General features: G+C 69.9%; 2 protein-coding genes across 10 annotated transcripts in view; both read right to left on the reverse strand.

Moving 5' to 3' along the window:
* Nucleotides 1–9,078, reverse strand: part of P4HB (prolyl 4-hydroxylase subunit beta) — a 36,836-nt gene that overhangs the window by 14,255 nt on the left and 13,503 nt on the right. The window contains exon 12 of one of the 2 annotated variants that reach the window (XM_036412275.2): nucleotides 455–506. The exons of the other annotated variant lie outside the window; for it this stretch is intronic. The gene's annotated coding sequence lies outside the window, so the exon portion shown is untranslated. Of the gene's footprint in view, nucleotides 1–454; nucleotides 507–9,078 lie in introns of those variants that run through there. 2 annotated transcript variants of the gene reach the window in all.
* Nucleotides 4,440–9,035, reverse strand: MCRIP1 (MAPK regulated corepressor interacting protein 1). Of its 8 annotated transcripts, none has more exons than XM_045572321.1 (6): nucleotides 8,981–8,995; nucleotides 6,637–6,727; nucleotides 6,244–6,296; nucleotides 6,039–6,157; nucleotides 5,406–5,507; nucleotides 4,440–5,196 (listed from the first exon to the last, which is right to left on the reverse strand). In XM_045572321.1, exons 3-6 carry the CDS (start codon nucleotides 6,249–6,251, stop codon nucleotides 5,135–5,137), a joined length of 291 nt encoding a protein of 96 aa, XP_045428277.1. In that variant the 5' UTR covers nucleotides 6,252–6,296; nucleotides 6,637–6,727; nucleotides 8,981–8,995; the 3' UTR covers nucleotides 4,440–5,134. The 8 variants fall into 8 exon arrangements, with proteins under 8 accessions (XP_045428277.1, XP_045428273.1, XP_045428275.1 ...); XM_045572317.1 differs by lacking the exon at nucleotides 8,981–8,995 and adding an exon at nucleotides 8,427–8,591 and having other exon boundaries at nucleotides 6,680–6,727; XM_045572319.1 differs by lacking the exon at nucleotides 8,981–8,995 and adding an exon at nucleotides 8,277–8,351 and having other exon boundaries at nucleotides 6,680–6,727.

The raw sequence follows: 9,078 nt of genomic DNA on the forward strand, positions 1-9,078 counted from the left end.
CTCTGAGGGGGCTGGGGCGCTCTGAGGGGGCGGGGCGCTCTGAGGGGGCGGGGCGCTCTGAGGAGGCGGGACGCTCTAAGGGGGCTGGGGCGCTCTGAGGGGCCAGGGCGGGGCGCTCTGAGGGGACGGGGGCGGGGCGCTCTGAGGGGCCAGGGCGGGGCGCTCTGAGGGGCCAGGGCGGGGCGCTCTGAGGGGACGGGGGCGGGGCGCTCTGAGGGGCCAGGGCGGGGCGCTCTGAGGGGGCGGGGCGCTCTGAGGAGGCGGGACGCTCTAAGGGGGCTGGGGCGCTCTGAGGGGCCAGGGCGGGGCGCTCTGAGGGGACGGGGGCGGGGCGCTCTGAGGGGCCAGGGCGGGGCGCTCTGAGGGGCCAGGGCGGGGCGCTCTGAGGGGACGGGGGCGGGGCGCTCTGAGGGGCCAGGGCGGGGCGCTCTGAGGGGGCGGGGCGCTCTGAGGAGGCGGGACGCTCTAAGGGGGCTGGGGCGCTCTGAGGGGCCAGGGCGGGGCGCTCTGAGGGGACGGGGGCGGGGCGCTCTGAGGGGCCAGGGCGGGGCGCTCTGAGGGGCCAGGGCGGGGCGCTCTGAGGGGACGGGGGCGGGGCGCTCTGAGGGGCCGGGGCGGGCTGGGCCCAGGTCCTCTCTACCCCCATCTTCCCTGTCGGCCCTGCCCTTCACTTTTCAGAGAGACTAGAGCTGAACCCTGATAGGACTGGGTGGGTGCAGGCGGCAGCACCTGGCTGCCTCAGGTTACAGCTGCGGCCTCTCCAGGCCCGGCGGCCTCAGCCATCGCAGTCCGAGGGGACAGGCCCCCCACCCCCCCCCCGCATTGGCTGTGGCCCGGCCCCCAGGGGTCACCATTTGCCAGTGGGGGTACACGATGTGGGGCGATGGCCCGGGACACTGACATCACCCTTCTCCCCACGGACACGGGCTGCACTGGGGGTCAGCAGGGACCATTTGGGACAGCCTGGCCCGCGTCCTCCGCTCGCCTCTGCTCCACCCAGGCTCCGGCCGCTTGAGTAGCAAGCAGGCCCCGTGAAGTGGGGAGAGGGGACCCCGACTGCACAGCCCGAGTGAGGTGACTGCAGTGTCCCGGCCTCACCAGGCATCGTCCTCCCTGTCGGGGACTGACCCCGGGACGGGGCTGAGTGCGGCGGCTGGGCGGCCGGGCACCGGGGTGTGGGCAGGGGCGCAGCCCTGAGGTCCCCGTGCTCCCAGGCACAGCGTCTGAGGGGGCTGGAGCGAGGGCGGGAGGGGACCAGCGGGCCAAGGTCACCCCTGGCAGCCCGCTGAGAGCCCGGTGGGATGGGGGCGGGGGCGCCTCAGGAGGGGGCGGCCGGGCAGAGCGCGTGGCCAGGCCGCCAGCCAGGTGGCCCTGCTCCGGAGCCCTGGGCGCGGGCAGCGGGCGGGGGAGGGGTGCCCACCGCGGCGGCCACGTGGCCGGAGCCACTCAGGCACAGCCGGGCTAATGGGACAAATGAGAGGACAGGAGGCTCTCAGGAAAGGTAAATAGAATTACTCCGGCAGGCGCTGGGGCCTCCTGAGGGGCTCACCCCAGCCGCCCACGGCCAGGCCCAGAGGCGGGTGGGGGAGAGTCCTGGTGGGCAGCCAGGGCCCGGTCCAGCCGAGGCCACCTCCGGCCCCGGTCCCAGGCCCGTCTCCTCGGAGCCCTGCCCAGGAGCCCTGCCCAGGGCGCCGGGAGCCTGTGTGGCCCCGCTGGCACAGGGAGGGCGGCTCTCCTTCACGGCGGCTGAGCTCAGGGTCAGTGACTGCCTGGGGGTGCGTCCGCACCAGGGCCGCCTGCTGCCCCCCCATCCCATCCCTCTGCCCTTGTCCTCCTCTGCCCCGTCCCGTGCCAGGGGGCCGGAGTGGCCAGCGGAGTCGGGCCGAGTGGAGGGCTGGGCCTGCCCAGCAGTAAACCCCGGTTCTGAGTGGGGGACCTGCAGCGGGAGGGGGGGCAGGGGAGGGCCCCGCACCACAGCATCTTCCACCGGGAGGCAAATGCCCGGCCGGCTCCCCTCCCTCACCACGTCCACCCAGGCCTTCCCTTGCGCCCAGGGCAACGGTCCCACCAGCCTGTGCACACATGTACGTGCGTGTGTGTGTGTGTATGCACATACATGTGCTACTAAAAAGAGTGTGAAGACCAAGGAAGAGGAAAACATGGCCTTTGATAAACAGAATCACACCAGGAGCGTCAGGGCGCATCCCCACGAGGGGTGCCCGGTGGGGGCAGGGGGAAGGGAGTACCCGGGCCCCAGCAGGGCAGGGGCTCCGGGGAGGCACCAGCAATGGGCCACAGTGACCGGCCACAGCGGGAGGAGACTGGGATGACCGGGGAGACAGGGGCAGAGGAAACAGCACGTGGAAAAGAAGGCAATTAATAACTAAGGAAAACAAAAGGGCAGGGAAGGAAAATGACCCGTTTGCCACATGGCTCAGTGCCGAGCACACAGACATCGGGTGTAAGTGCTTGCGTCGTGGGCGTATGGGAGAAGGGAGCACCGCTGGTGGGTGGGCGGGTGGGGGAGGGCTGTGGGTGCGGGGAGGGAGCACGGATGGGAAGATCCAGACAGGGCTCTGCCTACCCTTTGGGTGGAAATACGAGGACCAGCTGGCGGGAGCGGCTGCCTTGGGTGGGGGTCGAGCTGAGGCGGCAGGTCCACTCGGAGCTCCTTGGCCTCGGGCACCTGGCAGCCCCCAGCCCGGCCCTCCCCACCTGCTCTCCAAGGCACAACCCCTCTTCCTGCTTCCTCCTCCTGCTCTCCTGGGGTGCAGCACCCCAGCAGTCAGGCCCAACTCTCTTCCCTTCTTGTCAATCTTTAAAAGTCAATTTTCAAAATAAAAACCGACAGCCAGAGGACTCCACCTGCAGCCCGGACCCCGGAACCCACACTGGGCCCACTCCCCACCAGCACCTCCCCTATGGATTGCTGGACACCCCCGAGCTGGTTCCTGTCTCCCCGACCCGCAGCCCGCTCAGCGCAGGCAGAGCAGATACCCGACATCCAAGTCTCCTACGAACCCACCCCACCCCAGGAGCCTGTCTCACCTGTTTACAGAAACACAGGAGAGAGAGGCCCGTCACCACCACGTGGGGACCAGCCGAATCCAGAACGTGGGGGGAGGGGGGCGAGGGGCAGTGGGGCTTTAGTCCCTGAAGGACAACACGGGGTGAGGACGGGGACAGACCGGTGGGTGCTCTCAGCTCTGAGCGGTGTCTGCTCCGTGAACAGCTGATGGAGATAAAGCCACGTCCCAATAAGCCAGGCTCAAAGGCCGCCCTGCCCTCATAGGGAGAAGGGATAGGAATCTGCTGGGGCGCCAGGCGGCCAGGGCAGCCACTGGGGAGGCTGAGCCCCCAGTGCCTGGGACCAGGAAGTGGCAGGGCAGTCCGTTAGGGGAACCCCCAGACGGGATGTCTGGGCCCCACCTGGGGAAGGAGGCCCTGGAGGATGGATCTGCTGTAAGGCGAGCTCTAGGCCCATCCTCAACCATGCTCCTCCCCCCTCTCCACCCCACCCCAGAGCCCCAGCCTCTCCCCACAGCCCACCCCCACTTTGCATGGGGACACAGCTTCCCCCCCACCAGCTGCTGCCCAGGGCCCTCGCCTCCAGGCCGTGCCACCATCCAGAGTGACCATTGGTGGCAGCGGTGTTCGCACCAGAAGGCTGGATACCTGCTCTACCGTGGCAGCACCTGGGAGGTGGGTGCCAGTTTCCACCTGAGGAAACTGAGGCTGAGACCACACCTGCAGCACAGGCTGCTGGGCCCCAGCCACCCGCCCCCTCCTCCCGGAACCCCCTCCCCCGGGGCAGCATGGCAGGCTGGTTCCGCTGCCCCGGGTCTGGCTCCTGGGGGGCAGGGTGCGATGCGTGCCGGCACTCACTCAGCCTCTGGTGGAAGCCCAGGGAACCCCGCCCACCCTGGCGCACACTCCCTTCCGGCTGGACAGTGGGACAGCTCGGCGACCCGGCCTGACCCAGCCCAGCCCGGGCTCCACACCCTCCCAGGCCCCGGAGCAGAAGCCGCAGGATCACAGGAACTCGGCTCAGCGCCCACTGGCAGCCTGGGTGGCTGTTTATTGCACGGACGTCCTTCCTGCGTCTGGCGCTGGGGAACCACCCCCAGAGGACACCCCCAGAGCCACCTGCGGGTCAAGCCCCAAACGCTTATCTGGGAAGAGATGATCCCAAAACAGAGGTGGTGTGGCTGTCCGCTGGGCCGGCAGCTCTCCGGCTGGAAGGTTGTGGGCACTTGGGTCTCGGTGGGTCCAGGCTGCAGAGGGTACCACTACCCCCAGGGGGCGGGCCCAGGACCACAGCACTTCCCCCCTGTCCTCCAGGCCACCAAGAGGCCTGAGCCCCCAGTAGAGACCGAGATCAGATCAGACGACATTTCGGGGCTCAGGAGTGTGGGCTGCAGGGACAGACTGCCAAGAGGCACCAGCATCGCCACCTTTATTCACGGGTCCCGGGCTCAGCAAAGGGTAAGGGCCCTGGCGACCCTCCCGCAGGGAACAGACAGGACCCCAGGGCCCTGGCCCCTGCCGAGGGGCTGCTACGGCCACAGGGCACACACCCCAGGGCCAGAGCCCCATGAGGCACCGGGGACCCAGGCCTGGAGGAGGGGCCAGGCTGGGCAGTGAGGGGGTGCAGGGGTCGGGTTATTTGCTCCCATGTGTCCAGGCCAGAGAAGCAGCAACGTGGGACCCAGACTGGGTGTGGGTGGGGCCGCCCTTGCCTTGCCTCTGGCCACCTCAGTCAAACCTGGACGAGACCCCCAGGCCCAGGAGACCAGAGGGCCCTCAGTCTGTCCTATTCCTGGAGGTGGCCGGGGCGGGGGCAGTGGGAGACAGGAATCAGGGTCAGGACCCTGGGGGCAGGCAGGCCAGGGAGCTCCAGACACCCAGGCGGCGAGGCCGGGAGTGCGGGGCTGGCAGGGCAGCCTCCCAGGCCGGCAGCTGAGCCTCCCGGGGAGAGGAAGGGCTGGGGAGGGGCGGGCTGGCCTTCAATCGCCGCCTGGATCCTGGGTTTGCCACCCACAGGGAGCGCACCCGGCTCCCCTCCCCCTCCCGGAGCCGGGCCCAGGGGAGAGCGGAGCACACGGGCGCGGACCCCCGGAGGCCAGGCCCGGTCTTAGGACTTCTTGGCATCCTGCGTGCGGCGCTTCAGGTCGCTCAGGTCGATGGGTTTGAAGGCTGTGTGGGGGCAGCCCGGTCAGTGCGGGTGCAGGCGGCGGCTCCCGCCTGACCCCGCTCCGACCTCGGGAGGCCCTGGGACCCACCCAACCGTCAGCTTCTCCAGTCCGGAAACAGGAAGCAGGTGGGCTTTCCTGCCCCGCCCCGCCCTTCAGGCTGGTTAGGGACCTTCTGCGCAGGCCCCGCCCCTGCTGGCCCCGCCCACTCACTCTTCAGGCTGGGGTTAGGGACCTTCTCCACGTACTCCTCCACCAGGCCCCGCTCGTTGCCGGAGATCTGGCTCCGCAGGTCCCGCTCCACGCCCTGCCAGGCTAAGGATGGCGAGGCAGTCAGCGCCCCAGCCCACTGGGCGGCATCCCCACCGTGTCCTCCAAGAGACCACCCTCCCCCTTAGGGCGTCCTCACAGCCCCTCCTGGGCCCACATCTCCCCACTCAGCGTGTGGCCCCCAGACGGGCTGGCTCTGGGCCTGAAGTCATTCCCAGTGCACCCCACTCCCTCAGAGACCCGCCTGGACCACCCCTCGGCCTCCTGCCGGCTCCTCTAGCAGGCCGGTCCCCTCATCCTGTTATGTTTGACCAGGGCTGCGGTCCCAGAGGCTATTGTGATCCACTGGGGTACAGCTCTCACCCCGCCAGGGACACAGCCCCCACTTCTGGGACACCACTGGGTTCCCCCAGCGTGCACATCCGTCTTCCACAGCCCTCCCCCCACTCCACCCCCACCCCACCCCCACCAGCTGCAAGCACTGCCTCTTCTGGGGGCAATGCCCACTGGGAACCCCAAGTGCTGACAGGCCCCCATCACAAGAACTGTTCTCCCCTCACCCGAAGGCCCCTGTACCTTCGTAAATGAAGCGCACATTCTCTTCGTGGGCCGGGGTGAAGATCTCGCTGCTGTTGGGGGGGGAGCGGGGGCTACTGTTCCTCTTGCCGTTGTAGACGACTCTGGAGACGGGGGAACTGGGGGAACCCGGCTCGTGAGGAGTGGGGACCCCACTCCCCTTGCCCCAGGACGGACAGAGGCTGCTCTGAGGCCTAGAACCCACCTGGTCATCGCTGGGGTCTGGTCCGCACGCTCGGCTGCCGGGTCCCTCGGCCTCTGCAGGAAAACCGGACACAGCAGTCACCGCTCCAGGCCTCAGAGCGGGGAGGGAGGGGACGCTGCCTTCCTCCCGCTGACGACAAACTGCTGTGGCCTCGCTACTGGGGGGACCCCCGGATGGGGTCTACCGCCATCTGGGCTAGAGATGCAGCAGGCCCAGCTGGTGGGAGCCCCAGGGCTGGTGGGGGGAGCGCCATGCATGGCCTCGAGCACCGGAGACCCAGCACCCGGAAAAGCTGCCCGGGAGCCCTTCCCGAGGCGGGCGATCCGGTGGTGCCAGCGGCTGACACCCATTTCCAGAACCACAGAGCGCCCTCTGAACCCCAACTGCCCGCACCTGCGAGGCCTGGCAGCTGCTCCTGAGAGCCTCAGTTTCCCACCTGTGAGCGGGGCCGTGCCTCCAGGGTGAGGAGCTTCTGGTCCTGAGGCTGGGGGAGTGAGCGGGGTGCGGCGGGGAGGGGTGTGAGCCAGAGGAAGCTGCGGCCTGGGGCCTGACCCAGTGACCCAGACCCTGGAGCTGGGCCTGTTTCTGCCCGCGCTCTGCCCGGGGGATTTCGGAGCCCTGGGCGCAAGGCTATTCTTAGGCTCCCTCTCCGCCCGCCTTGCCAGCTGGACACACTGCAGGCCAGGGCGCTAGCTGCACAGGCTGGTCCCAGGCCAGCCCTCGCCCAGACAGGACAGCCCAAGTGCTGGCTGGGGAGCCCGCGAGGGGGCTCTGAGCACTGGAGCCTCCCCACTCACCCTGGACCCAGGGCCCTCAGGATGCCCAGAGCGTGGGCCAAGCCCCTCCTGAGGCTGGGAGGGGGTTCAGTGGTGTGTGCTACCCAGCTCACTCCTGGCCACGCAGACACCCGGCCACGGCAGACACCTGCCCACATGACACCTGGCCACATCAGACACCTGGCCACGCAGACACCTGGCCACGCAGACACCTGGCCACATGACACCTGGCCACATCAGACACCTGGCCGCGCAGACACCTGGCCACATCAGACACCTGGCCACGGCAGACACCTGGCCACGGCAGACACCTGCCCACATGACACCTGGCCACATCAGACACCTGGCCACATCAGACACCTGGCCACGCAGACACCTGGCCACGCAGACACCTGGCCACATCAGACACCTGCCCACATGACACCTGGCCACGCGGACAATTGGCCACATCAGGCACCTGCCCACATGACACCTGGCCACGCGGACACCTTGCCAGGGCTAGTTGCGGGGCGCAGCTGCACTGGGCCGGAGAGAGGTCCTGACAACCCCTTTTTGGAGGCTTGTTGGATAAAGCAGCCTGCTCCCCAGCAGAGGAGGGTCTGCACCCCAACCTCTGGGCCTCCAGGGCCACCTGGATGGTTCAGCTGGGCTCAACACCCCCGTGCCTGCCTTGCCCTCGCCTGCCTCCCCAAAGGCTCCTGGGCGCCCCGACACAGGTGCCCTGCGCGGGCTCATGGAGGGGGCTGCACAGCCCTACCCTCCTCTTCCCTGGGACCCAGGGCTCCAGGCCGCCGGGAGAGGGAGGGCCCCCAGCCTCAAGCCCTGTCCCCACACACAGCCACCCGACGGCGGAGACCGCAGTCCGGAACAGGGACAGTGGGAATTCCGGGGCAGAACCGATGACGCAACGCAGCTCCTTCCGTGTTCCTTTGGAATTCCCCGGCAGGTTTCCTCAGGTTCCACTTTCCTGCCATTCTGGGTGTTTGGGGCTCTCCGGCCCAGTGCCAGCCAATGAGAAAGGGGTCCACCCCCCAGCAGCACCTCAGGTCACTGCTGAGCTAGACCCCCAAGGGGCTGCCTGTCCATCACCCCGACAAGGCCTCCAGCACAGGCACCACCCGCCCCCTTCCTGAGTGACCACCGCAGCTTCTCTCCCCGGAAACGGACCTGGGCGTGTGCATCCCCTCCCACCTCCCCTGGAAATCCGCCGTCCCTTCCATCCCCCCGCCCTGCCCACCCCACAACCCAAATAAAGACCTCGGCCTGCCCTCCTCCCCGTCCGCTCCTGCTCAGCCCTCTGCACCCTCGGGCCGCCATCGGCTTCCCCCGCGGGCCTTAGCTCGGCTGTGCCCTCCGCCCCATCCGGTCCTCATCCCGTCCTCATCCCGGGGTGCAGGTGAGGGCCACCTGATTGCGAGGCGCCTCCTTCGGGACAGGCCGGGCGGGGGGCGGGGGACGCAGCCTGTGCACCTGGGCACCTGGAGGTTTTGCAGCCACAACCGGGGCTGCGCTTTGGTCCCAGGAAGGACGATGCCCCGGCTCCCACCCTGAGCGCATCCGCTCCCGCCGCCCCGCGAGCCCCCGAGGAGGGGGTGCAGGTCGCACCCCCGGGCGCCCGCACGGCCCCGGCCCCGCAGGGAGGGGTGGGGCCGGCGGACACAGGGGCAGGGAGGCTGCGGAAGGGCCGCCCCCGGGGAGGGGCCCTTTCCACGGGGGACGGGCCCTCGATCCCGCTCGGCGGCGGCGGCGGCGACAGCTTCGAGGCCGCCAGGCGGCCCGGGCGCCACGGCCCCACGCCCCCTCCTCCCGCGCCCGGGCCGGGGAGCCCGGCGGGGCCGCGCGGGGCGGGGTGGGTGGGGCGCCCGGGCCTCCGCGACCCGCCCGGGCCCTGCCCGGCCCTCCCGGCCGCCGCGCCAGGGCGGGTCCCGGCCGCGCCCGCTCCGCCCCCGCCGCCGCCTCACCTCGCCGCCGCCGCCGCCGCCAGCTGGGCCCGGCCGGAAGTGACGCGCCGCGCACGCGCCGCGCGGGGCCGGGCCACGTGACCCCGGCGCGGGGCCGC

Source organism: Pipistrellus kuhlii, unplaced genomic scaffold, assembly GCF_014108245.1.
Source record: "Pipistrellus kuhlii isolate mPipKuh1 unplaced genomic scaffold, mPipKuh1.p scaffold_m20_p_44, whole genome shotgun sequence".
Taxonomy (NCBI): domain Eukaryota; kingdom Metazoa; phylum Chordata; class Mammalia; order Chiroptera; family Vespertilionidae; genus Pipistrellus; species Pipistrellus kuhlii.